The sequence below is a fragment of the Phytophthora infestans genome, genomic scaffold (assembly GCF_000142945.1).
Source record: "Phytophthora infestans T30-4 supercont1.8 genomic scaffold, whole genome shotgun sequence".
NCBI lineage: Eukaryota > Oomycota > Peronosporomycetes > Peronosporales > Peronosporaceae > Phytophthora > Phytophthora infestans.
Genome location: NW_003303751.1, coordinates 339275 through 366831, shown reverse-complemented (window position 1 = coordinate 366831; position 27557 = coordinate 339275). Strand labels below are relative to the sequence as shown.

The following is a 27557-nucleotide window of genomic DNA, read 5'->3' as shown; positions in this document are numbered from 1 at the left end:
ACGACTCGAAACGTTTCCACGTCGTCTGCGACGCGACCGATTTTGCCAGCGGCTGTGCGCTGATGCAATTTGATCATGAAGACCGCGGGCGCGTCGTAAGCTACCAGTTTAGGCAGATGAAGCCGGCGGAGCGCAACTACCCTGTCCACGATAACGATCTCCTCGCGATGCGCTACGCTATGATCAAGTTTAGTGTGTACTTGTTGGGCGAGAATACCTCGCGGTGTACACCAACCATGCATCGCTGAGGACAGCGATGAAGAGTTCTCCCCTCTCCCAGCGTATGGCCCGCTAGCTTTCATTCTTCTCTAAGTACAACTTCGTAGTCCATTACATGTCCAGCAAGAGCAACATTCTCGCCGACGCTTTGTCTCGGCGTCCCGAATACGACCCACGCGCGCGTTGGGTCGACAAGCTTCGCTCGAAGAATACCATGTAGACGAGTGTGTCACGTGCGAGGCGTTAGGAGTCAACCTGACGAGCGTCTCCCCGGAAATGCTATTTCGCGACAAAATTCGAGCTGCTTACGAGCAGGACTCGATGTACTCCGGTATCCTGGAGCATCTTCGCTCTCCCAGCGCCGATACACTGGGAGCCCTTTTCGCTCCGAACGGAGCCGTATTCACCGCTATAGTCTTGAGGATGGACTGCTGACGTACGGCATCGACAACTTCGATGCTTCTTGTGTCGTTGCTCCTAACGACCCCGATCTGCGCTCACAAATTATCCATGAGCTTCACGAAACCCCGCTGGGCGCACATCTCGGTCGCGAGAAGACGTTCGTCGCTGTGTCACGCGACTTCTATTGGCCCCATCTGTACAAGTAAGTAAGTGCGCACCTGTGAAATCTGTCAGCGCGTGAAGGCTTCTTCATCGGCGCAGGCTCCCCTTCATCATCTCCCAGTGGCCACCGATGCCTGGCGCTCGGTGTCGATGGACTTCATCTTCGGGCTTCAACCCTATGCTAAAGAACGTACGGGTGTATTGGTGCTCGTCGACCGTTTCAACAAGATGGTCCATCGGATATCGGTGTTGGACGCTATCACCGCGGCTAATACCGCGGTGCACTTCATCGATGCTGGCTTTTGCCATCATGGTCTGCACGAATCCATCGTCTCCAACTGCTACCCGCACTTCACGTCGGCCTTCTAGTCAAAACCTTTCGAGATACTGGGCTCGAAGTTGTTGATGCATTTGGCATCCAATCCGGAAACGGACGGCCAGACCGAGCGCGTAAATCGCGTCCTTGAAGACGTTCTTTGAAGTTACGCGACGTCGTTCTCCAGTTAAAGCTCGTTTCTGCCTCTTGTCGAGTTTGCGCTGAACAACGCGGTGCACGCGTTGGCGAAATTGACGCCTTTCTTCGCTAACAAAGCGCACCACCCACGTGTTCCCGCTCTCCTCGCCGAGGGCCATCCCACGGCGCCGTGTATCTCCACTCTGAGTGAGGAAGAAGCTCCGGTAAAGCCGTCCACCCCTAATTTGACATCACCGGCGACAACGCCAATGCTGAGCCAAACGGTATCGATACCGGTTGTCCGTGATTCCTCAAGTGTAGCCTCAAAGGTCGCTTCGGCTAACGCGGTAGCACGGGCCCAAACTTAGAAGATTCTGACAGTGCCGCACAGCACGGTGTCTCCTCTCTTAGTGTGGACTAGCCGTAATTTGATCAGCGCCGGAGCTGCTTCGAGCGCACTTGCGCCAGCTAACTACGCGCCGGAGCTGCTTCGAGCGCACTTGCGCCAGCTAACTACGCGCCGAAGCAAGCGGCGCGACGAATCGACTCCGCAGCCGTCTCTGAGTTCGTACTACAACGCCATGCGGTTGCCTGCTATGTTCGAGACGCACTGCAGGACGCAGTGGACAAGCAGAAGGAGAGTGCTGACAAGACTGACCGCACGAATACGGCCACGTTTACGACAGGCAATCGAGTGTTCCCGGCAACGGATGGTATCAGAAACTCGGCGGTCACCAACCTCGGTGCGAACAAACTCGCACCGTGCTTTATTTGGCCTTTTACGAAAACCAAGGTTATTGGAGACGTCTATACACTCGACATTCCTCCGCCACTACGCCTACATCCGACGTTCTACGTCGGACATAAAAAGAAGTACCATCCGTCCGAGATCCCGGACGCTAATTCATCTTCGAGCGACGCGACAACTTTCCAGCGAGATGGTCCTTCTCCTTTGATCGATTCTTCGGGCGCTCAGTGTTAGATCGCTGAGCGAATCGTCGACCATGACCTTCGCCAGTGCCGTGGTACCCGCGACGGTCGAACAGAAGAGTTTCCACAGGGTCGCGTCCTGCCGGACAAGGAACAACACTATCGCGTGCGTTGGCTGGGACTCTCCCTAGGTGAAGATGCTTGGGAGCCGCACAGTCGCTTGCTGGAAGACATTCCCGATATATATTGAATGAATACGAGAATCCACTCACGCTCCGAAGCGTGAGTGAGCCGGGTTGGATACCCGCAGTAAAGAAGGCGACCAGTCTCCGCGGGTACACGGAAGCGCTCGCCGTGATGATTGAGAAGAAAACTGGAGTCGATGCCGGGATCGAGCCGGTGACCAGCTGCACAAGAGCTCGGCACTGTACCGTAGAGCCATTCGATGTGTAAGCCGAGTGAACAAGTGAGTGAGTGAGTGAGTGAGTGAGTGAGTGAGTGGGTGAGTGAGTGGGTGAGTGAGTGGGCGAGTGGGCGAGTGAGTGAGTGAGTGAGTGAGTGAGTGAGTGAGTGAGTGAGTGAGTGAGTGCGTTCGTGATTGACGCGAGGTTCCATGACGACAAGTGAGAATCAAGCTCGCAGGACGCCGGTATCCCGACGTCGCAGTCGCCTCGGACTACATGATACTTCTCCGTACTCTGTGCAGTCGCACATTGTCGCTCAGTCAACTGAGTAAAATAGTTGCTGTCCTCGTATTCGCGGTCTCAAGTACCTGGTGCGCTGTCTTCGTGATTCTCGTGTCTGCTTGAACATCGTGGACGTCCCACGATGGGTGTCTCCCCCAGCACAAAGAAGCCTCCAGTCGGCTCTCAGTCTTTGCGTCTGTGATGGTCATCGTGCCAGAGTTTCCTTGCAAAAACACTTGCACGTGAGCTTGTCGCGGAGTTTGATCTCCGCGGGAATCGATCTCACGCGTACTGCGCGTGAGCACACTTCGTTACCCGCTCGGAAACGACGTCGCAGAGCTCCCGATGTGTCTCAAGACATGTGCAAAGCACTCCCCTAAAACCTAGTCGCGCTTCGCCTGGCACCTCGAAGCTCACGTGTGTCGACACCAGCGCTAGCGCCGGTGGTCTCCAAGCTGTTATCTGAGATGGCTTCTCGCTCTTCACGCTCGCCGCCGAGCGTGGTGTCTCTTGTTAATACGCAAGTTGCTTAATATCGTGAGTGGCGCCGCGGCCGTCTCCGCCATCCCAGCAATCTTCTCCAATGTTCTTCATCCGCGCTTATGCTGCGTAATTGCAACTTTAAGAGGAGGTAATGTAAATGGGCCCCTCCATTGCATAAGTAGGTAGATTTCTTTACATAAATAGGTGCATCGGCACACGACTAGCGTGTGCTGAAATGCTGCCATGTCATTGGCTGATATTTAGGAGCCATACCCATTATTAGCCAATTGGACTATGACGTGTATTTGAGTGGCCAGGGCTGTGGCCTTAGTCCTAAAATCAAGCCAGAGTTGATTTTTCCTTAAACCTAAGACTCCGCCATCCAGACGCGAGATTTTTATTAACACTATAGTGTACTTCTCTGTCCCACCAATCTAAAGGGATATTGGTTTTTGAAAGTAGCACTACCAGTATGAGCTTGGTAAAAGTCTAAGTACCCTTATTCGGAAGCTTGAGTCAGCGTGCTATTCGCTATACTTTTTTGTGACTTTATAACAGCGACCAGCCAGTAAATAACGCCATGAATGTGGAATCATATTTGGAAGGAATTCTGTTATTTTTCGGGATTCGTAGGCTTATTTGCGAAAAATTACAAACCCTGCAGTAGCTACTAACGTACGTGGCCGATCTAACCTGGCGTCGTGTGTAAAGACATTTAAGGAACAGGTTTAAATCCCATAAATGATGCTCTAAAGATGATCAAAATCGTGATTCATCGAATGTGCCGGGTACGTGACTGAGCAATTTCCAGAGTGTTAGCTAAATTAGTGCGGAGACAAACTAAGAGATAGTTGGTCATCTCTGATACGCCACCAATATTCAACTACTATCCAACCCTTGTGCTTGATATTATGCAATTCCATTCTTTTAAATAAAAGATAGTACACGCTACCTATTCTGGGCTGATTATGATATCATCAGTGTCCGAGGTTCAGAAGAAGCTTTTTCTCTACTACCGTAAAATTTCAGTGGTGAAGAAGATGCTCGGCTTCTATTAGAATTGTACAAATACCGGAAATCTAAGCGATGCTGAGCGGTTAGAGGAGGTGTTCCCGAGGTTGGGGCGTGGACGGAGGGCTCAGCATTTGTAAGAGACGGTATTCGTTTCAAACGAGAGGCTAGGATGGACAAGAGGACAGTTTGGGCTTGTTAGCAAAGATTGAGGGCTCGGCAGTGTTTCACCAAGAGTCGTCAGGCATGGCACATCTCATCATTGCATAACGGCTTCTCATTTTTACCAAGCTTCTGTCGCCTGGATGTGGCGGTGGCACGTACGACGCCATTAGTCAGCATTTTGACGTTGGAGAGGGTATTGTTGCCAAGGTTCGTCCGAGTAGCCGCCGCAATTGTCAGTTTGCTTTTGAGTATGTAAGGCAATACCATGCGTGGTCCACATTGTTGACGCTGCGACACGCGTGGCATTTTGATACAGCACACAGAATAAGCGACGCTCTGAGCGGGCAGAGATACCAAGCCGCACTGAGGCGAGGTCTGGGCTCAGAGGAGTCTGCGGAAATAATGACCGTACTTCATTTAATTTGAGCTCAAGCCCTAGCGAGATCCTGAGGATTTCTTCAGCAGGAAAAGCATGTACTGTATATCAGTCAAAAAGTGTGTTACGATAGCCGACTTTAGAAAAGTCGGTTGAATATCCTGGAAGTGTCCACGACGAACGCCAGCTCAACTCAATGAGTGTGTACCAGCATCCTGAGAAGTCTTTTGATCGCAGGCAATTGTTTTCTTGGCGATGCTCCCTACGGCCTCCCCGTAATTATGTCTGGTCCGTTTAAGTCCACACCGTCCGAGGTTCCCTACAACAAGTGCTCAAATCACCTACTTTTGGCTCAGCGAATAACCATCGATCCCACTATTGGAATAATAAAATCCAGATTTGGTAGATTGCGAGATGGATTTCGCAAAATCGTGCGCGAAAACGAAGATAGTGATCGTGTCGTACTTCTAATAACTGCGGTGTGCGTGCTTCGCAGCTTTTGCATTGTACAGAACGATACATTTCACTGAGACTATCGCATCGGAACTGATCATAATCCTGTTGAAGCTCTTCGTGAAGCCGACATAACATCAGAATGTAAGGCTTGGCGCTTGCATGTACAAAGCGAGGTTTCAGAATTTAATGGTGTCAGAGCCAAATATCGGGTAGTCGTGTGTCATCATCCTTCAGTCAGCTATTCCCTGTATATGATATTATACTCTTTCTTCTTTGATTCGTCGATGTGGTCATCTGCTTCTACTCCAAAACCCACCGATTGTCCTTCTTCTTCTTCTGCGTTTCTACCCGCTTGTGCTCCTCCTGTCGACCAGTAGCTCCGTTCATGCGCCCGCTCACGATATCTTCACGTTTGGCTAATCGTAGCTGCATGAGCTCCTCGTGTTATTGTCGCGCAATACGGGTCTGCTCTTTTATGTCGCTCTAGTATTACCTCAGTCTTTCGATTCTCAAAGTCCAAATCTTTTCAAATTCTTGCCACCGGAAAACAAAACATTTTAGCGAGCATTTCGCGCTCAAGCGTTACATACTGCTCGCCTAGCTTAATCAAATTATCCGACAAAGCGTCGGCAGCACTCTGCTTGCGTGCTTGTGAAGCACTGGTTGTCGTGTCGTTTTTTCTACAAAAGCCGTACGTGCGATATTAAATGAGCTTGGGTGCTCCCCCGGCTAGTGAGAGGTCTCAGTGACAAGGGAGGCGCCATTCGAGTGCTAGGAAAGCACAATTGAGCGTTTCGCTAAGCTTGGTGAAAGGTCTGTCGATACATGTCCGTTTGCCGAAGACACGCCACTCTCCATTAGAATCGGAGGATCCACAGCGGAGCGTCCTCCAAGAAGCTCATGTATACAGTAATAAAGAGGAAACCTTTGCTCCACTCACGCATGCAAAGCTGTCTTTTCCATCATCCGCTATACCAAAACCCGTAGTTGAAAGTATTAGATGTATGTCCATATAGCGCTTTTCGATTTCAATGCAATTTGAGCGCGCTTGATCTTCGGAGTTTTGCTCCATACCAGTCGACGCTACCACACTTCTATAAAACGGATAGTTCGGCTTGTCATCAATGTGAATTAATCAATTTTCTAAAATAGTGGCACCTCTTCCGATGTCTGCCGGCGCGTAGCTGCCATAGTTTCCGCGCAAGTGTCTGCCGGTAAATGCGCGCGATCAGCGCCCATAACTGGTTGTGTCCCACACTTCTTTCCAGCGTCGAAGCGGTCTGAGGTGCGGACGAGTCGGTGGTGCTGCTGATTTTGGTGCCTAGCTGCTGCCACTGGGATCACAGGGCTGTGGGCATGTAGACCAGTTGAAGCCGCAGTATCTCCATAGCCACTGGATGTAATGTCCACTGGGGGTGGTACTAATCCAGCCAGCTGTAGTACAGTAGACCGCAGTAAACGCGCTGTTTGTATCCGCACAACCAATGACCTTGTAAAGCGAGCGCTCTAGCCTCAGCTAAGCATCAGCCAAAACCGTGCCTGACTCGAGAGTATCAGTGAACAGCGTGCAGGTCTTGACCACGGAGATAGCAAGTCCATTTTAAAAGGGGGTATTTTTTAGATCTAACTGCGTCCTGTAAATTTCTATGGCCTGATCGCAATCTACAACCATCTTCTCATAACGCATCTTGCAAAAGGACTGCTCAGCAAACATTTGGAACCAAAAAAAAGTGAAATTTTCGCAGGTTTCAGGGAAAACATGCTTAGCATCACCTCTTCTTCTCTGAAACCAGGTGAAATGGAACAACCCGTTCCAAGAAAGATCCGCATCAGTGCACATTTGCCAGGTGCCTCATGCGGTTCCTAATACCTGGAACTTCCAAAACTCAATATCATCCCGCTTGTTACCAACCCCCCCCTCCCCCGCAGTCATGAATAGCGATGCGCCAAGCGAGTCTACATCGGGCACGTCGCCTTCGAAGCGTCCTCACCCTCCACTAATGCATCGACTTATGTGGCAACAGCGGACTTCATTCCCTCGGAAAACAGTGTTGCTCTTTCTAAGCGCAGCTGGACAGACATAGACACGCTATAACTTGTCCGTGCTTGGTATGCAGAAAGGAAGAAAAAAAAACGAAAAAACAGGCATGTACAATAAACGAATCTTCGCAGCCATCGAAGCTGCTATCCCAGCTACCAAACGCTAGAAGAAGCCGTGGAGGACAAATTGCAAGCCTTCCACGAGGTGTATCGGTTTATCAGAGATGTAAATGCAAACATGATTGTTGGAAGCATCGGTAAACTAAACTGGTTTGATCTGTCGAAGAAGGAAAAGAAAGAGCTCCGGTAAGTTGAATGTATATTTGTTTGCAGAATACTGTGCTGATTGGGGCTAGCTAAATGTTGGTTGTACACAGTGACGTACACCGCATGAGAAGTCCGAACATCAACCACGGAGTGTTTGAGGAGCTAACCCGCTTTTTTTTAACGACAAGCCTGATACGGTTCCGTTATCGTCGGCATTTAGTGCGCAGCCTCGCTCCGACGATAATAATCCAAGCAGCTACAACCATTGGCGGGGATTGACAGCCTGTTTGGTGGGAACGCTAAGGCCGTCCAAGACCCATACTACACTGGCACAAGGAATTTTAAGTGCAACAAAGACAGCAAGCTCGACGACGTGAGAGAGATTCTCGAAGAATGTTCGAAAGAAATGTTTGAATAAGCAAAGAAATTAAAACAACAGGAGATGCGTGAGCACCGAGATCAGCACGCCAAAAGGATGACGCTTTTAAGAGAATTAATCTAATGACCCTTCATGGAGGACGAAAGTTCATCGGCAAGATTGACAATTTGAACCAATGAGGTGGTGCCATTTTTTGTAGAATGATTCTACAAAAGCTCCGTGAGAACCACTATACAAGTAGGTAAAACATAATAAACAGATTATAGTCTATGATTCGGATTGCAGACCAGATTCGAACCGCGCGCATCAAGCATGAAGGTGTGGAGCTTGTGACAAAACGTGGCTTCCCGTCGGTATCACTACAATGAGGATTGTCTGTAATATCAAACCGGTGCTACTTCTTGATGTGTGGCCCGTCCCAATTCGTCACCTCAATGCTTAAAGACAACCCAGAGCCTACGCGATGACATGGCTGCTGCCCGGATCAATTTCCAAATGACTGCGATTGATCGGCGCCGCCTGCCCACCTTTTTTCATGTGTGCTGCAACGGTGGAGCAATGACGAGCTTACGCAGGGAACGATTACCAGGTGACCAGGCCTTCCGATAATACAATTGCAATGAGATTCTTGTTTTTTGTTAAATCAGTACTTGTAGGGAAACATTTGACATGGCAAATACGTTATTGTTTTGATAAGAGCAATATCATTTAACTACTTCCAAGATACATTGCTGGTTGGTGAAGGGGTTGTCAAAGGCATGGTGAATTGGATAATGAAGAGGACTGAGCTGGATGCAATCCCAAACCCACCAAGCAGTGGTGCGTAGTTTTGTAAAGCATGGGCTACAAATAATTTATGACGATACTAGAAATACCTTACTGAATTTTTTTATCACAGCTGAAAAATAATTTACTCCATTCAAATATTGCCATCTGCAATGTATTATTCGGAAGGTCTGCAGGTGACAAGGTCGACGAGGTTGAAGTGAGCCGAAGGCACAATCTACTTGGTCCCACCAGGCAAACAGGGTCTCACTTGCCAATTGGAGTCTCACAAGCTTCCCACTCTTAGGGTTGAAGTCGGGAAGTTTCGAGGCTGGGGAACCGATGTGGGATCTCTTGACTGGAAGGCTCGGTAACGGACGCAATTTCCCGGGAGTGCGATTCATTCTGTGCGTGGCAGTCACAGACTGTTTGGCGACCGCGGAGTACAAACTGTACACGGTGGAGCGGACTCTCAAACGAGTGCTTCACTCAATGGGTCTGCTTCACTCCGAGTGAAGCAGACCCATTGCTCGAATTGGCTACCGTCCGTGTAGAAGCACCACATACGGTGGTAACCTTTGACTCCTACGAGTTGTTGAGTCTTGCACCTGGACCTGCTATTCCACAGGATCCGCATACAATGAACAGTTTTCAGCTCCGACTGATCTGTACTGAGGTTCTTTTGGAACGTCTTGCCAATATTACTTCAAAGTACTATGAAATACAAGAAAGTAAGTGAAATTAAGCATGAGCCTATAGAGTAGCTTGTGTGACTTAACCGCCTGGGTCTCATTCCTCTTCTTCTTCTGCTACTGGTGATGGATCTTCGAGTAGATCAGGCTGCTCGACTGGGATCTCACAACGCAGTGTAGACTTTCCCTCTTCCGCGTTCTCCTCACTCAAGCCCACACAACTGCCAGTCTGCAGTCGCTGCGGGGGAGCCAACTGGAATGGTTCCGAGAGATACTTGACTCCGTGACCCACGTAAGCGTTCAGGAACTTCTTGCCCACTGCGATGCTCACAGCTCCGGGCCACACGAGACTCCGTACAACCGCCACCTCGCCTACCGAAGGCTGCAACGTCCCTGGCAGTCGGTCAACTCGCCACGACATTGGCTTGTCCTCACTCAACGCTCGTAATGGCGGTACGAACTCCCCACCTTCACGTGGCTCCTCCTCCCCGTCAGCGTTCGTTAGCGGTGGCATGGGCGTCATACGACCGTAACGAGCGTTAATCTCTTTCGTGTAGTGCGTCCAACTACCTAAGTCCAGTAGATCAGCTGTCGCTTTGATCTCTGGTTCTTCAACCGGCGTAATGTCTCCTTCCTCGTTCACTTCAAAGTACCCAGCAGGACACAATACCGTTCCAGACGAGATACGAGCGATCTGAGCTCGTAAGTAATTCTTCTCCACACCTGGAAACGGTGGGTGGCCTAGAACTGGCGCCTCCAAGTCTCCTCGAACATACCGACGAAGTTGTCGCGCTGCTAAGATCTGATCACGTCCAACTGGAGGCAACTGGACCCACTGGTACATTCCGTTGTCTTTCATGGCCCAATACGTGAGTTTGTTGGCTCCGGTGGCACTTTCCTCGGCGTCTAAATCTTCGGGTTCATATGCAGTAGACAGCTCCCCTTCAGCGACGTAATAGTCTGCTCCACGACCTAGAATCTTGCCCCAGAAGCGCATATTTACAGTGTTGTTAGATTGCGCTAAGCGCTGAAGAGCCAGCGACAGTCGAAAGGTCTCTCCCTTGGAGAACCCCAGGCCAGCCCACTCGAACATATTCGCTTCATCCAATAAATCCGCTACACCGGTAGCAGCCTCGGATGGAGCGTCGTCTTGTGACTTAAGTTTCAGAAGCTCCAAAGCCACATTGCACCAGTTTTCTTGGTGTGTTTGCTAATAAAAAAAAAACTTTAAAAACAATAAGACAGAAGAAAACTGAAGTTCACGTACTGCTTGTTTCTTATAACTTGACAGTTGCGAGTCTCCGTCAGTCGGTGGTAGAGGTGGGGCTAAGTAGCGTTGTTGCTTGACTGACGTCGAGATGTTCTCGAACATCTCGTGAAGGTTTTCTGGACGTTCAACGATGATCTTCAGTAACACGTCTCCCAAATGATCATAAAGGTTCGTCCCGTCAGGTGACTCCTTCTTCAAAAAGGCCTTGGCTTCTTCCAGCGTTGTCATTGTCGTTCAACTATCTGCTTCACTCGTGGAAATGTGAGATAACCCAAAGCAAAGTCGATGAACCGTCGCCTCGTGACTGGAAGATTTTCAGGCGGTTAACAGCATTAATTCTGGGATTATTTTAAATAATACTTAGTATTTTAAAGGAGCAGTTTTAATGGTAACCAGCAGACCCGACGCCCTCCCATGCCATGGTATTGAGGTCTTCGCCAAAGTCAGCCCCAGAGTCGTCGTAGTGGTTAATACCTGGGGACGATGTCGTCGCAGAGCTAGCTCTTCGCGCTGAAGCTCCAGTTTTTTTAGCTCTCTTGCCTCTCGTGCCTCCTGCAGAGGCTGGACAGCAACTCGGTTAGTACAACGAAGAAAAAGTTTCAATTTTCGAACCTCGTACCTCGTCGCGGCGAAGCTGAGGTTTTCCGCTTCTTGCTGCCTTTGCCGGCCTTACCACGTTTACTAGACGCTGGTGCCTCTCCTGCTTCCTTTCGAGCAACATTTCGCTTGCGTTTCCGTGACTCCGCTTGTCTTGTAGCTAGACGATCGGCGTATGACTTTCTGGATCTGAAGTATGCATAGAGAGGTTAATACCATGCAATTATTGGCTACAACGCAGGTTAACTCGCACCTCTGGCCTGCGAACATCTTTTTGTAGTTGATTCGACATCCGTAGTCGTTGCGTAGGTCTTCCATGCACACGAAATGCTCGAATTCCTTTAGCTCTGATCGCACTGTCAGTGGACGTGGAGTGGTTAACGACATCGCAGGCTGCTTAAAAAAAAGAATAACATTAAAAATACTCGAGCCAACAAAAATCGTAGCAGAGAGTTGTCTAACCTCATTGTCGGATATATCTTCCAAGTAGTCAGGATCGGCATCAGCTACTTCATTTGGAGCGTCGTAGGCTTCAAACTGGGACAAGTCTGCGTACGGATTCTCGAGATCACTGCGATTCAAATAAAGGTTAACCTATTAAAAGCAACCGTCTCAGTGCAACAAAACGCACTCTTCGATAGTGTAGCTGGGTTTGCGCTCCAATGGGCTAGAAGACAGATCGACAAAGTGATCTTCTGGGATCTCCTCTTCTTTCCAAATCAATAAAAATTAGTCACCATTAAATGAATACAATAGCAACTCAAGCTTACCTGTAGGTAACGACGAGTCGCATAGTTCACATCGCTTGCGTCCAGGTGCGTTGATGTTTGTGCACACGGGACATTGTGGTCCTTTTGCAGCAACCTTCTTGGGTTCATCCCGAGAACGGTCACAAAGTTCACACCTCGTAGTTCCCGGGGCATTAAACGTTGCACATAATGAGCACTTCCATCTCTCGTTCGAGCCTTCGTCTTTCTTTCTTGTACTTAGACACATCAGGCAGTCCGTGGCATCGGGCGGGTTTAAATTGGTGCAAATATGACACGCCCACCTCAAGCTCGGTCCTTCTGTAGGCTCTACTGTCAGTGGGGGCTCTCGATAGCGTTTAAAACTGCAGCTTGAGCACTCCATCTCAGTCTGGTCATTCATGTTTGTGCATATCTGGCACACCCACTTATCTTCCCAAGAATTATCACCATTCTCGTCATTCTGTCGTCTTAGTAGCTTCGGTTCGTCTTCTTCGTCTTCCGAATCACTCAAAATCAGCCCTGCACTCGCCAATTTGTCATCGATTTCGGTCTCTTTAATGTGAACTCTGCTTGCTGGCATGAAATCTGGATAGCGAGGTGAAGACGATAATTCCAAATCTTCGTCCACTGCGACCCCTCCATCTCGGCTATTTGTCTCATCTGTTGTGCATGGATCGTTCACTGTAGTTTCCACTGCAAATACCGAAGCTCCTGACCCCAGTAGATTAAAGCAGGGCTCCTCCATCGCTATATCCTCTTCCTCAGCCTCACCTTCGCTCATTCTATCGTGTTGTTTAGTATTTTCTGGCTCTACGGTGTCATTAGCGTTCGGTGCTTGAATTACAACCTGTGTTGTCTGTTCCTCGGTCCTTTGTGCTACTGTTGAGCTTTCGTTGGGCGTTATTGTATCAGTGTCAACCTGTTCCCTTTCCACCTTCCTCTCTGCGTCTAAACCCGCATAAGGCCGCCAAATCCCGCGTCGTCTATTCACTACGAGTCTTGGTTCTTGTCTCCATGCACTAGTAGCCCCTAAATCGCTCTGATTTCCGGGTATTGAACTGTAAAATACGCCTGCACTTGGACGATAAACGAACCGCACTTCAGGGGATGTAGCGACGGCTGTAGACGGTTCTAGAGGCTGAGAGTTTCTCAGCTGTTGCCCTATTGGTCGGGCATTGTCACAAGCTGCGCAGCGTTCTTCCTCCGCTGCGTTGAGAAGCGTGCATAGAGGACAGCTCCACTCCACTCTGAGCATCTCTTGCTTCCGCGTCCGCGCCATTTTTCAAAACTCTTTGCAATTATTACCCGCGCTAAATAAAGCGAAATGATTGGATAATTAGTGTCAAATTCGGATTGGATAAAAGACATTGTGAGCCTACTCAATTCAATAAACCGCGTACTATTATTACAATAGTTAAAAAAATCAATGTGTAGCCATTCTACAAAAATGGCTACATCAAGCGTCTTGAAGCCACTCATGCTTCAAGAGCTCCGCTGCTGATGGACGCGACTCCGGAGAGATGTCCAACATGCTCTGCACGAACCTTTTAGCGGCTGGAGATACCGAGTCCCACTGTGGCTGATCGTACCACACAGCTCCGAGACTGATGAGCTTGAACAGCTCCACGTCGTTCTTGGCCTCATCGAACGGCACTAGGCCAGTCAGCATCATGTAGGCAAAAATGCCTGTACTCCAGATGTCAGCCGGGGTGCCATGTAGGCGACCTGATACCAGCTCCGGGCTCAAATATTGCGGAGTGCCGCACATAGTTTCGAGACGACGATTAGCCAGCTGCAGCTCCTCCGACAGACCAAAGTCCGCGAGTTTGGCAGTCACCGAGCCGTCGTCGTTCTCGGAGAGTAAGACGTTTTCAGCCTTGACATCTCGGTGCACTTGGCCCATAGCGTGGCAATACTCTAGTGCAGACAATGTCTGCTTTAAAATCTGTTTGGCTACTTGCTCTGGGACGACATGTTGCTCGTCGATCATCTTTCGGACACTGCCTTTGTTGCAGTATTCCAGTACTAGCAAATATTTGCCGTCTTCGTTATAAAATCCATAGTGGGAGATGATGTTGGGGTGTTTCAGACGGTTAAGTGCGCCCACTTCGGCGATCAACACCTCGCAGCCTTCCTGAGTCAGAGCGTCGTCCTTTATAGACTTGACAGCTACAGTCTCACCTGTCTCGCGGTGTGTAGCTTTGAAGACGGTAGAGAACTTACCCGAACCAAGTTTAAGACCTAGATCGTACGTGTCTTTAAAGTCCGGCACAACCTCAACCGTCTCCTGTCGAATACCGATGTTGTCGAGTTTGTGCACGGCCTGGGAGGCAGCAACGGCGTGGTCGCTCATAGTACTGACGAACCGATGGATCAGACTCTGGCCATCCGACTTGTGAGGGAACGACCAGGACGTCAAGTTCTCGTCTACTTCGACACATTTGTTGATTCCAGCGATCCGCATCACCTTCTCCAGGTCTTGGTCGCTCACATGTGAGCCACGGACTGTAGCCCACGAGCGAGGCGGTAACACGCCTTTGGGCACACCTGCCCTCTCCAGGTAACTCTTGGGCATCATACGGATCACTTTAGCACCCGGACACAGGAGTTCCTCGACTTGTTGAGCTGGTAAATCGCCCATGAGACTCACGTAGAGTGTGTGGGCGTTGGTGGCGTGGGTGGCCAACGCCTCACGCGCGCTGGTGCCCAGAAATACGAGGTCGCAGTCGGCGAGCACATCCTGATTGGTCTCACTGGTGGTGAAGCCCAGACGGTGGAAGACGCGACGCCGCTCCTCGGACGGGTCCGAGGCCAGCAGAGTGGACACGAGACGCTGCTTCTTGTAGCTGAATTTGCGCTGCGGCGCCACGTTCTTTACCAGGTCGCGAGCCACGCGCTCGGCCAGACGCCCGGAGCCGATGAAACCTACGCTAACGACTGGCATTCCGACGAATTTTTGTTGGAGAAAAAGCGAAAGGGCTTGAGAGCTTCGAGGCAGAATGGCAAGTGAAAAGCTGGGCTCTTGCAGTTGTGTCTCTTCTGTCTTGGCTTTGATTGATTCCTAAAATGCTGATTTGGTAGGTTTGGAATTTGTTTTGCTTGAAGTAGCTTGGGTTGAGTAAGGGATTTTTTTACAGAAGAAGGGTGGTTGATTTTGAGGGCGTTTTTTTGCTGCTGTGAAGTGCAATATTATTACTGTACGCCTTCGCGGCTTCAGTGCAGTTTAAGTGTGCGAGGAAACTATTATAAACGGCAACTTGCATGTCACCTTTCAGTTTGTGAGCCTTACCACGAGCTCTTATATGCGAAAACACGTGATCGGTCAATAAACTTCACAACATTTGGTAGCAAGTTACACAACTGGTAAACCTTATCCGTAGATACGCCGCCTTCGCATCTTAAAAAAAAGATGGCCGTTGGCAACGGCGTTGGCTTCCATTGCCTAATGACATTAAAAGTAACAGTGCCGGGAGCTGAGATTCGACCAGCCGATCGGGCAAATCGCGGTCAGTTTAATTTGCGATGAATGGACGCAATCCTCGCCAAAACCACTCTTTAGCATGTAAACTCCTTGGCTGAAGCTGCCCGCGACAGGCACGCCAAGACGCAGGCTGCAGCGAGCTCTCGCAGTGTATCCATGTCCGTCGGATTGGATGCCACCGTTAGATTTGCAGTGATTAGGCGCCAGGGCAAGATCGAGTCAAATGAGTTTTTGTGTGAGCCGATTCCGATTGGGCCCCTATGGCCATCACCAGGTACGCGTCACCAGAATCTGCATAAAGTTTCGCTAAATGTCGGTCATGATACACCTGGACTGACGACCACGCCTGCGTGGTCGAAAATCCTGCGCTGTCACATGCACAGGGCCTGTGAGCGTGGCAGCGCGCATCTCTGCGTCCGTCGTGCAAGCGTTTGCGCGCGCGCCAGGGTTGGCCGGGAGCATGTCAGCGTCTAAAGAGCATCTGCGTCTATTGCTTCCTTCGAAACGAATCCTTCCTAAAACTGTAGCAAGCGCCCTAAAATAGTCGACACCTTCCTACGTGGCCAACGTTGACGAATCTCCTTCTGCTTGGTGCGTAACGGATTGTTAAACCAGCAGCCGTTCGCACGTTGAAGGTAGCCAAGTTCAACGCGTTGCGGAGTTTCAAGCGCCACGGCTCACGGCTGCTCCTGCACGTCGTCCTTGGGCTTCATGGCAGGGAACATGATCACTTCCTGCAAGAAATAACGCCACCATTAGAATATGTGCGAAGAAATTGTCACAAACTGTAGGCATATTTCACGTACCCTTATATGTGGCTTGCCCGAGAGCAGCATGACCAGGCGATCCACGCCAATGCCAAAGCCGCCTGTGGGTGGCAGTCCATACTCGAGGGCCGTGCAGAACTCGTCGTCCTTGCTGTGTGCCTCGCTGTCGCCGCGCTGTTGATCTGCCTGCTGTGCAGCGAACCGCTGACGCTGGTCGAACGGGTCGTTCAGCTCCGTGTACGCATTACACAGCTCCTTACCCGCTACAAACAGCTCAAAGCGTTCGGTCACGCCTTCTTGCTCGCGATGTGCCTTGGCCAGCGGACTCATACACTTCGGGTGGTTATACAGGAATGTCGGGTTCACACACTTGGGCTCGACAAAGTGCCCGATGAGTTTGTCTACTAGACGTGTGCACGTGTGCGGCTTTGCACATTCCACGTTGTGGCGCTCGCACAAGTCCAGCAGCGCTGGGATCGAGTCTATAGCATAAAATACATGAACGTGAGCATACAAAATAGTCCTGATATTCACAGTTTTACTGTCGTACCTGGAGAATTGACGTCCGGGAGCTTCTCACCGAGGCATTCCTCTAAGGTCTCGAGGATCGGGAGGCGCTTGAACGGCGGTGTAAAGTCGATCTCCACCATAGCAGACTCGTCCTCAGCGCCTTCGGTGGTCTCGTCCATAGGGTATTGGATCTTGTATGCTCCAGTCACGTTCTTGGCGATACCTGAGATCATTTCTTCTGCGGTGTCCATGAGTGTGTTATAGTCTGCGTATGCCTGGTAGAACTCGCATATAGTAAACTCTGGGTTGTGTGTGGCGTCGATGCCTTCATTGCGAAAGACTTTGCCGATCTCGAATACGCGGTCGAAGCCACCAATCACAAGTTGCTTCAGGAACAGCTCCGGTGCAATGCGTAGGTACAAGTCTTTACCGAGTGCACGTGAGTTGGTCACGAACGGCTGAGCAGCCGCACCGCCCGCCGCCGAGAACAACATCGGCGTCTCAACCTCTATGAAGTTGCGGTCTTCCAGATATTTTCGAATTCCTCGCACCACTTTCGCGCGCGTCTCGAAAATCGGGCGCACACTTGGATTCGTCAATAGATCCAAATATTTCTTGCGGAAGCGGATTTCCTATTTAGGCAACACATCGATCAGTACTTTAATTGTACAATCAGAAACGTTTGCACTCACCGGCTCCTTAATTCCGTATTTGCTGTTCGGAAAGGGCTGGATGCAAGGTGCCAGCACTTCCAATTTCCGCGGGATGATACTCAGCTCTCCTTTCCCAGACTTACCCGGAAAGCCCTTCACGCCAATGATATCACCGCGACGCAAACTTTCATGCAACGCTTTAAACTCTTTCTTTGCCGCTTCCGTATCTTCAGCAGCTTCGTCACTGCACCCTTCAAAGTGTTTCACCTCTGACAGAACTTGCACCGTGTGGCCATCGCTCTGGAGATCTACGAAAACGAGATTCTTGCTGGCATGACGAATGGCAACCACGCGTCCTACAGCGATAGCGCTTAGTAAGAATATATGAGCTAGCTGACAAACGAAGTAAACATTGCCACGAACCTGCCAATGCCACAGCCTCCTCTGTGCATCGAGCTTTCGGTTCCAGAGCCTCAAACTTCTGTTGATATTCCAGCAGTGACATGCTCACAGGGAAAGAATGTGGGTATTGCGTGAACTTCGGGACGTCCTGGAAACGCTCCATCGCTTCAACCGCTGACACGGTCGGTGCTGTCGATAGCAGACGCCGAGCAAAGGCACCATGGCGTAGCCACACGTTGCGTAGCATTATTGAAATTGATTCGCACAATTCCAAAGGCAAAAACAAGGTGGACCACATGAGAGTTGCGAAAAATTCTACAGTACCGGTAGTTGAAGTCGATAAAAATGGCAAAAAGGCAACTTCCGTTACTGAAATAGAGATGCCAACACCTTTCACGCCCGAGATGTCTAGACGGAGCGTAAGGGAGCGCAGGTACCCGGCAACAGGCTTTCTGTCGCGATGTACTCCGTTCCATGGTATCCCGATCCACTATCCACTGCGGACACAAGTGCGTATGAAGCTCAAGTTTTCTAAGCTCGGCACAGCATGGGAGATCTTTCAAACTTTTTTCGCTTTGCTGGTATCTGCTGCGTACGTGGTACAAACGTACATGCCACTAGACGGTCGAGTACCGACATTTGACGCTGTTGCAATGGTCGTCTTTTCTGCGGACTATTTCCTCAATCTTTACTGCTGCGAAAACCGATGGCAATTCATCACAAGCGTCAACGGAATCATGGATGCGCTTACTATTTTCCCAGCTCTAGTGGATCAAATCGACGATGGACACAGCAAGTCTTTGCCCTTTATTCGCTTCGTTCGCGTCATGCGTATGCTCCGACTTATTCGTGTCGTCCGTGTAGCAGGGTCCCAGACAGTATCTGCCGTACAGAAGCAAGTTTACACTATTATCCTACTTACCACGTGCCTTATTTTCGTCGCCGCTGGAATTTTTCATGCCGTCGAGTCCAACGACGGTGCTCAGCCTCATTTAACCTTCGGTGAGGCTCTTTACTTTATCGTAGTTACTATCGCTACTGTGGGTTATGGTGATATTGTCCCCGTCACATCGGCAGGGCGAGCTGTGGCTTTGGGTGTTATCGTCGTGTCTTTTACTGTAATTCCCACCGAGATCTCGCGTCTCACACATCTCATGGCATTGCAGTCTCATTTCCGTACAACGTATCATCCTTTGGTCGGTAAGCCACACGTTCTGGTCGTCGGACATGTCATGGAGCCTCGTTGTTTGTTGAATTTCTTTCGAGAATTTTACCACCCGGACCGTGCACTAGGCTCCATGACCTCATTTGCCGGTCCAGCGGGTACACAACACGAGGTCGATCCCTCGGTAGTGGAGCTCCCTTGCGTGATTGTCGGTCCAAAGGAACCCACTGAAGAGATCATTAACCTATTAGACCATCCAGTACTCCAGAACCGCGTGACCTACATCAAAGGATCAGTCATGAGTGAAGAAGACATGTGTCGAGTCGGCGCTGATGCTGCGCGTGCGTGTTTCGTACTGGCCTCAAAAGCCGCAGCTAATACAAAACAAACGGATGCTGAGACCGTGATGCGTTTACTGGCGATCCGCAACTACAATCCGGATTTGCCAGTGTACACGCAGATCGTGAGTCCAGTGTACTTGGACTACATCAGCGGCGTCGACGCTGATCAATTATTGTGCTTAGATAAGATCAAAATCAGTCTACTGGCCAAGAGTTGTCTGTGTCCGGGACTTGTCACGTTGATCAGCAACTTGTTTCGGTCTACTACACTCGTAAACCACCAGATCCTCACCAATTGGGAACAAGACTATGCGGAGGGGATGGCACTTGAAGTGTACGCTACCACCTTGCCGTCAGTATTCCACGGTCTCACCTTCAGTCAAGCATGCGAACTCCTGTACAACATCTCGTACGGCGAAGTCATCTTGCTAGCTGTTTACGAACAAACGAGCGTTTCGTCACCGAAAGCCACGACCCAAAAGACTGAGAAAACTGTGCCACAACTTCGACGACAGTGTTCGTGGATGCATCACGTGGATCGACCTGCCCAAATGTTGAGTAACCCAGGAAGCTCAGTGATCATGCACTCTGGTCAGTTAGTGTACGTGATGAGCGAGAGCAAGAAGTTGACACTAACGACGTCCATATCGAACGAATTGAAAGCTTGGCTGGCGAAAGGCAACGTCCTTCCCGCACGAAAAAGTAAACCCAATTTAGTGCCCAAACGTACGTCTCCAAGACACGTTACTCTTCCACCAGCTGCCCCATTCATCACTCCAGAGTCAGTAGAAACGAGAGAAATGGACGCAATGCTCATCGAAGAGGCAGTGTATCCGTCCACAGACGACACCATCCGCAACCACATCATCGTCGTGTCAGATCTCGACGTCACGTCCACAGTCTCATTCGCCCAGATGTTGCGTTTGGAGCGTCATGTGCCCGGTAGTAGCGACTACTATCCCATCATCTTCCTGTCGTGGTCTTCAGCTAAACGTGCAGTGGCCACTTGTCGTGAGCTACGCGAGTTCGACGACATATTCGTCATGTTGGCGACTGGAGACTCGAAACGCGAGCTGCTTCGTGCTAATATCCTCGACGCCAGTCGCTGTGTCGTGCTTGCGGATAAAGCAAACATCCAGGATATCGACGGTGAGGCTGTAGACAGTCAAACCATCTTCCACTACTTGGCGGTACTGTCGATCCAGGCTGAATACGGCATGGACACTACGTCTGGTCTGATGCCAATGGTCGAGTTGAATATGCCCCGTACGATGCAGATTCTCGACTCCACATTGAAGAAACGTACTGCCACCTCCTACCAGTATCGTCAACAACTTGACTCTCTCATGATTCCTACCACTCCCGTCTCTTTAACAGAATATCCAAAGGCTCATGACCACTGCGTGTCCGACGATATCAGCGACATCAAGCGCAAACTCGGTAAGGCGAACGTCGTCAAGAACATGTACATGCGCGGCGCAGACAACATCATCAGTCTGGACCAACAAGTCAAGCTCAGCAAACGCATCAACTCGAAGCGAACGCTCATCAAACGCGAGCTCGAGTCCACTCGACGACATTACTTTGACGTGCGTCGATCAGCCTTGCTGCCGTTCTTTGCAGCCGGCTATGGCTTCGCTGACGACATCTTCGACAATATGCTTTGTCAGAGTTTCTTTACCCCTGGATTGATCCGGTTGATCTACGAACTCCTCTTCTCGGAGAATGGCCGTCCTGCTGCTTTATCTGGCAATGACAAGGCGTTGTCGTCGTGTACTGCGAGTTCGATAGCGCAGATCCCAGTGCCGCTGAAGTTTGTGCAAAGAACCTTTGGAGACCTGTTCCTCCACTTGCTCTCCACCAAGGAAATCGTCGCTATCGGGTTGTATCGAGGCACAGACACGCCGTTCCAGTTGCCATACGTAGCCACGGGGCCAGACAGCGACACAATTCTGGTCGACGATGACCTCGTGTTCGTCCTTGCACATCCAGCTGCTCTTGATTGTAACAACTCTGATCGATGGAGGCAACAAGAGAAGACGAGCCATAATCAGGTAAATTTCTACGAGAGACAAGCTATCAACACACCGTCAACAGCGGGCGATCCACGCTTGCCACCGCTGGCAATTAGCTCCAAGACAACTGCTCTGTTTCGGGGGAACGTCAACAAGTAAGGAGCTCAAATACTCGCGATACGTCACGTCGGATATGAGCATTTGATTGGCCGTTTAAACCGTAAACAGCTTGTTCAAAATCACTTGGTTGTTAGTGATCGTCGTTCCTCCGAGGATGAGTTGATACTTGGTGTTGTCGCTCAACACATCGTGCACTTCTTGGATCTACAGCAACATTCGCTGGAGTCAATGTACCCACTAGTCATAATAATGCCAGGCTACAAAAACTTACCTCTTCAAACGTGACACCGCCCACTACAAATACAACAAGGACGTTCGCATCTCCCAGCAGCCGACTGCTTGTGGTTCCGCGTTGGCCACCGCCGCTACCGCCGAATCCAAACTTACTGAAGCCACTCTTCAGGAGGTCAATACCTGCTCGTGTCAGCTGTTCGGACGCATCAACAACCTACACAGCAGAAAGAATCAGTGTCAGGGCCATGCTACGGGGTGTCGATATGTCAACGTACGTGTTGCATCTCTGGAATCGCTGCTGACGATGGGTCCACAATCGAGCTACAGAGCTGTGCAAGCAACGAACGCGGGGATTCCTTCGCTGCTGCTGTATCGCTAACCTTCACAAACTGCTGCTGGCAATCCTGCCGCGAAAGAAAAGTATCGAAAATATCGTGTCAGCAAACTCAAGTGTAGCTCCAACGTACTCAGCCAGAATTACCTTCAAAGGATCCATCAAGCTGTCCACGTAGGTTTCGATAACCGCCTTCGCTTCAGTCAGTTGAATGCCACTGCCACTATCAGAGGCTTCTCTCGATGGAGTTGGGGAACTGCCATCATTCCAATCCCAATTATCACCTTCAGTGTCATGCTCAGTAAAGTGTCCAGCTGGTGCCCCACTTGTCCTGATGAGTGGAGATAGCTGCGTAAATAGCTCCGGAAGTGCCGCTTGCACCGACAATGGAGTCGTTTGTACCGCCTACAAGAGCAACAAAGGACAGTTTAGTGACAATACCCGTAGCACAACCAGACTTTACAAGCTATTACCTGCACAACGCTGTCCACAAGAGCTTTCCGAACCATCTGGATGGTGAAATCTTCCACCGGTGTGCCAGCCGAGAGCGCGAACGCATTCGCCAATAGCGTCAGTAAATCCTGTAGAGGAGAGAATTCCTCGCTATCTCCCGCTGTCTTGGACTGCATCGCGGACACTTGGCGCTGCATAATGTCAGCCATCTCAGGTAGAATCCACTCGGCTCCTCCTTGTTTGCACAGCTCCAGTTGACGCACTGCGCGCTCATGACATTTGTCCCATAGGCTCTGCGATTGGTCCATTCTCTCCAACGCTTCCAATACGATCACACCGAGCTCAACTAGTGAGCTGTGCTCCAGATTAGTAGGCTCTCCAGCCTCGAGAATCTTGCTGATACGACGCAGAACAACGTCACGGCCACGCACTTTCTCTCCTGGTCTACGCGTTACTGCGGCAGTCTCAAGCTTCCCCTGTTGCAGTAACGTTTGTTCCACCGCTTGGAGCCGCTTATCGAGATCTCGGAGCGCCAACTTGGCTGGTCGAAAGGCTAAAGATCGAAACACATTCGAGCCGCTAGGAATCGTCGGATGGCACAAACTCGCGCCTCCTTTCCACTGGATTTGGGCAACAAACTCCGACGGTTTGTAGCCAGACGCATCAAACGCCGCAGCAATTGTCAATGGCGTCGGCTCGCATCCATGAAGCGGGAAAATCTCCGTCACATTCGGTCGTTTCTTAAGTGACACACTCAAATCGTCAATAAAAGGACCGTGATATACGTTGATTCTCGACGTACTGTAGCGCTGTCTTGAGCCGTATCCTCTCCACTTGTAGTATGTGTTGGTGTCTGGGGTAAAAGGGCCAGAATTCGATCAAGGAGAGAGCTCCCGAACGAGCACGGCGAGGCCAAGTCAGCCGTCCTAGTAGCACAAAACACACATGTCAGTTTCCTCTCCATAGAAACACTAGCAGCGTTGAGTCTCACCGATCGATGATGACCATAGAGGCCGTCTGTTGTCCTTGCAACATTTGAGGGGTTGTATCTTCTTGTAACTCGTTCAAAATCCGAAGTAAAGTGTGTCCAATCTTCAGTGACGTCGCTCCCACTGCAAATATACGCTCCTTCACATCCAGTTGCGCTCCAAGCAGCATCTCCGCTAGTGTGTACGCCAACAGTCTCATAGAGCGTCTAAACGCACTCGGAATATGCTCAGGCAGCACGTCTTTCACGTGTTTGTACCTCTTCCCTCCATCCACTGAGCTAAATCCTGGTCCACCACGTCCCGTAGGCGACGCAGGCGACGCCGTGCTGTTAGCTTCCACCTGGTGCAGCAGCAACGGGAACGCCGACGCACAGGTCGGGCGAGAGAGCACAAACAGCGACGGCTCTGGACTAAAGGTCTTGGTCGACAGGAGTGGCACCACGCTGAGCGGCAGATGAACGACTTGCACGCCGTTCTGGACATCTGCGGTCTCGTGATTGGCCGTCTTGGTGCCAGCATCATTCCAGTCCCAGTCCTCGTCTTCTCCTGATTGTTGCGCGGTCGATTTTGCCCTGTTTCCCACTGGGAACGTCACGTTCTTGCTAATTTCCGTTGTAAACTCCTCGAATTTCATGACTTTAGTAGCTCTGGCGCCTGTGGCGGCTAGTGCGGCGTCTCCACCTAATTTACTGAAGTCGTAGCACTCGTGCGCCCTCTCCGACAAGCTGCTGCAGACTGTGAGTCGGTGTACGACGCCTAGCGCTAGTAGCCGCTTTAGTGCAGCCTCATAGTCCCATAGGAAGCCCGAAAGTAGCAACGCTACGTGACAAACATTCTCGTTCTCCTCTAGCAGCAGCAGGTGTCGTAATTCTTGGGGAGACGCACAATTGAGTAGATCCGAGGCACAAAGCACGTTCTGCACGCCTAAATCGCGCAGTAGCAGCGGCATAGCTCCAGCCCAACGCAAGCTCTCGATGCAGCCGGTCTCAGCGGCTATGACAGCGCCTTGTAGCTGCTCTGCGGCCTGCAGCACGCCACCCACGACCTCTTCGGCCACGTTCACCACGCTCATCAGATCGAACACAAAAATGATCTGCAGACACAGAAAATAATGTTTATGATCAGTTGATTTTTTTAAATTGAGATTCTGTGGACCACATATTATGGAAGCAAGCGCATTTTTGTGACAGAAGCAGCCAAGTTTTTCCGGTGTGCTGGACGCTAGGACGATGAAGAAGGGCCAGGCAGTCATCTTGGGCTTCGGCGCGACGCTAGTGGGCGTGGCGGGTGCATTGGGTATATACCTGCCTCGATTCAGCACCATGGCGCAGAAGGGCCGCGAGCGGACGTCGCGACACGAGGCGGAACCTGCGCAGGAGAAGTCATCGTCCTCTATGTGGAAGAACATCGATAAGACGCGACGCGGAGAGTAACTAGACACCTACGAGCGAAAACGCTGGAATGAGTCCAACTGGATACAGAACAATAGATTCAAGACATCCTCTTCATTCTATAGTAGCAACCGAAACGCGTCATCGCCACTGATATCGCCGTCTGGAAGAGCAGACCAAAAGAAACCCAGCGCTTCAAGCTGCATGCGGTCGATCTCGATAAAGTCAGCGAAGTTTTTCCGTCGCATAGGGCTCGCTGCCAGCTCTCCTAGCTTCAGTCCATGCGACTCCTCTGGCCACGGATCCTCCGGTGGCACCACAAAGTCGACTGGGACGTTGGCATCGCCATACACACGCACGTAGGTATGCAACGCCGGGAGCACCGCGTATTGCCACTTGGCTGCAAATACGTTCCATACAAAGCCGATGCTTTTGAGTTTCTCATAGTCTCGCGCAACTTGTAGGAAAAAGTCTCCTCTGTTCCGAATGTTCCGTGCAATAAACCCAAGTCGCATGCCCCACATCGACTGCGGCCATGGCTCCTCTTCTGGTACAATAAAGTGCGTGTTGATGTTGCAGTTTCTATGGACACGATGATACATTTCAAAAGCAGGGAGGATGTTTTCTTGCCATTTTTGGTCGTTGCTATTGAGATAAAAACTCAATTGCTCCAGTTCTTCTCTGTCACGCTCCACAAATTCCACATAACCCGAAGCGGTTCGAGTACGGTTCACCATCGACCCCAGCCGGTATCCTTGCAGCTCTTTCGGCCACTCGTTGTTTTTCTCCTCTCTAATCACGAAATTCTGAGGTATATCAGAGTGACCATAGAGCTGTCGATATCGCCGAAGGGCGGGCATGAACAGCACGTCCCAATTGTAGTCTGCCACCACCCACACGAACCCAATATCGTCGAGGTCCTGAACCTGGTATGTCGTTAATTTCTCTCTCGTTTGACGCAGAAAATTTACATGAGAGCCCAATTTCAGTCCCCACGTGGGTTTCGGCCATTGACGATCTTCCTCAGGTACCACAAACTTGCGAGGCACCAGCAGATCGCCCTGAATTTGCTTGAATGTCTTTAATGCCGAAAGCGACTTCTGTTCCCACTGGAAGCGCTTCCAGTCGCGGATCTGGGGGAAACCAACGGTATCCAATTGGCGACGTATATTATGAAGCTCTGGCGAGCTCTTAAGGTTAGAAACATCGACGAATTTACGGATCTCGCGGCCCAAATTGAGCCCGTGCGTCTCCTGTGGCCACGGATTGCTGTCGGAACTTTGGGCTTCTTTTCGAGGCACCTGGAACGTGTAAGGAATGAGAAAATGGCCATTCTGTTCGTGAAACACTCGCAGAGCAGTGGCAAGCAACGAGAAGCGCTCCGGCTTGTGTCTGGAGCTCAGGAAGCGTCGAGCTCCGATTAGCATGTGGCGCCGTATCATGCCAATCGTAAAATAACGATTTATAAAAAATATTGTGTCTGAAATTGTTTTCTTAAACACAACATGATTGGATAAAACGGTTCCTACCAATCATCTGTTGAGCTCTGAGATGAAATATTAGGCAGTACCAATAACGTAAAAGATGAGCGGCGCTGCCGAAGCGGACGTGGCGGAGCAGCGCGCCATTAACGTCGTGTCCACAGCCGTTTCTGCGGTAGCTGCGGTGTTTCTAGGCGGAGGTACATTAGTTTACCAAGCAGATATTCTATCAGCGTCTTCATCACCGCCGATGCCCCAAAACATTGACCATCCTTATTGTGACATCAATGGTGCAGGCTTCTACTATGGCATGACCAAGCAAAAGAAGGCGCTGGAAGAGGAGGAAAAGAGTCTGGGCAAACCATCAGCTAGCAAAAAGAAGTTTGAGCCCAAGAACGCCACGTTTTTCGAGCGGAAGCTGGCATTAGACAAGCCTTTGGCACCCAGTACAGCTGCTCGGAAGGCTCTGCTAGGTGTGACGCTCACCTCCGTCACGGGCTGCTGCCTGTTGGTGGGCGGGGCCGCTGCCACTCTGGGAGTGACCAATGTGAGAGCCAATTAATTGCGGTCGGCGTGATAAATTACTGAGTTCTTGGTGCTAAATTGCTAGATGACGGGGCTTCGACAGCGACTACAGAAGACACACAAGAGTGTCGAGACCAAGCAGCTTAACTACAAGGGACTAGGAGAGGTGAAGAGGGAGATGTTAGACGTCATTGCCGACGAAGTGAAGCAGGATGAAGTGGAAGCAGCAAGAAAATAGACAGGGTGACCTCTGTACCATACTCGTTAGGTTACTGGCCTCTGAAGGCTTTCCAATCATACTCACAGCACCTTTGCACGGTCTCTCCTTACACGGATGCACTCTTTGTTCGCGTACTTTTCCAATGACAATCATATCTTGTAGAGGGATAGACAGCAATAGATCGTAGCTTGTGCATCACTATTAAATAGGAAGCATCTTCCTCCTGGAGACTTACGAAATTTGAACAAAGAGATAACTTTAATAGGCACGTAAACAGAAGAATTTTAACTGCTACTGAACATTTATAAAATAACGGTTATCTTTGTAAGTACCGGTACTTTCGGTATGCTAATATATGTAACACTTGCTCAGG

General features: G+C 50.3%; 8 protein-coding genes across 8 annotated transcripts; 2 read left to right on the top strand and 6 right to left on the bottom strand.

The window, feature by feature from the left end:
* Window positions 1-9584: 9584 nt before the first annotated feature.
* On the bottom strand, window positions 9585-11021 carry PITG_06225 (flagellar radial spoke protein, putative; the record flags this gene model as incomplete). The annotated part of the gene is made up of 2 exons (XM_002998341.1): window positions 9585-10697; window positions 10755-11021. 2 exons carry the CDS (start codon window positions 10983-10985, stop codon window positions 9585-9587), a joined length of 1344 nt encoding a protein of 447 aa, XP_002998387.1.
* Window positions 11022-11284: 263 nt separating this feature from the next.
* On the bottom strand, window positions 11285-12277 carry PITG_06224 (uncharacterized protein; the record flags this gene model as incomplete). Its single annotated transcript, XM_002998340.1, has 6 exons — window positions 11285-11309; window positions 11370-11543; window positions 11608-11750; window positions 11817-11925; window positions 11986-12056; window positions 12125-12277. The coding sequence occupies 6 exons, from the start codon at window positions 12275-12277 to the stop codon at window positions 11285-11287; spliced, it is 675 nt and encodes a 224-aa protein (XP_002998386.1).
* Window positions 12278-13559: 1282 nt separating this feature from the next.
* PITG_06223 (protein kinase, putative) lies at window positions 13560-15095 on the bottom strand (the record flags this gene model as incomplete). The annotated part of the gene is made up of 1 exon (XM_002998339.1): window positions 13560-15095. The coding sequence occupies one exon, from the start codon at window positions 15045-15047 to the stop codon at window positions 13560-13562; it is 1488 nt and encodes a 495-aa protein (XP_002998385.1).
* Window positions 15096-16261: 1166 nt separating this feature from the next.
* Window positions 16262-18163, bottom strand: PITG_06222 (lysyl-tRNA synthetase; the record flags this gene model as incomplete). The annotated part of the gene is made up of 5 exons (XM_002998338.1): window positions 16262-16318; window positions 16391-16833; window positions 16902-17493; window positions 17554-17870; window positions 17938-18163. 5 exons carry the CDS (start codon window positions 18161-18163, stop codon window positions 16262-16264), a joined length of 1635 nt encoding a protein of 544 aa, XP_002998384.1.
* A 133-nt stretch (window positions 18164-18296) lies between these two features.
* PITG_06221 (Voltage-gated Ion Channel (VIC) Superfamily) lies at window positions 18297-21596 on the top strand (the record flags this gene model as incomplete). The annotated part of the gene is made up of 4 exons (XM_002998337.1): window positions 18297-19856; window positions 19911-20152; window positions 20219-20743; window positions 20843-21596. The coding sequence occupies 4 exons, from the start codon at window positions 18297-18299 to the stop codon at window positions 21594-21596; spliced, it is 3081 nt and encodes a 1026-aa protein (XP_002998383.1).
* Window positions 21597-21650: 54 nt separating this feature from the next.
* PITG_06220 (uncharacterized protein) lies at window positions 21651-24663 on the bottom strand (the record flags this gene model as incomplete). The annotated part of the gene is made up of 7 exons (XM_002998336.1): window positions 21651-21761; window positions 21829-22005; window positions 22067-22195; window positions 22273-22530; window positions 22599-23318; window positions 23381-23504; window positions 23570-24663. The coding sequence occupies 7 exons, from the start codon at window positions 24637-24639 to the stop codon at window positions 21651-21653; spliced, it is 2589 nt and encodes an 862-aa protein (XP_002998382.1).
* A 414-nt stretch (window positions 24664-25077) lies between these two features.
* Window positions 25078-26400, bottom strand: PITG_06219 (uncharacterized protein; the record flags this gene model as incomplete). The annotated part of the gene is made up of 1 exon (XM_002998335.1): window positions 25078-26400. The coding sequence occupies one exon, from the start codon at window positions 26398-26400 to the stop codon at window positions 25078-25080; it is 1323 nt and encodes a 440-aa protein (XP_002998381.1).
* Window positions 26401-26542: 142 nt separating this feature from the next.
* PITG_06218 (uncharacterized protein) lies at window positions 26543-27219 on the top strand (the record flags this gene model as incomplete). Its single annotated transcript, XM_002998334.1, has 3 exons — window positions 26543-26639; window positions 26736-26986; window positions 27098-27219. 3 exons carry the CDS (start codon window positions 26543-26545, stop codon window positions 27200-27202), a joined length of 453 nt encoding a protein of 150 aa, XP_002998380.1.
* Between the last annotated feature and the right edge of the window lie 338 nt (window positions 27220-27557).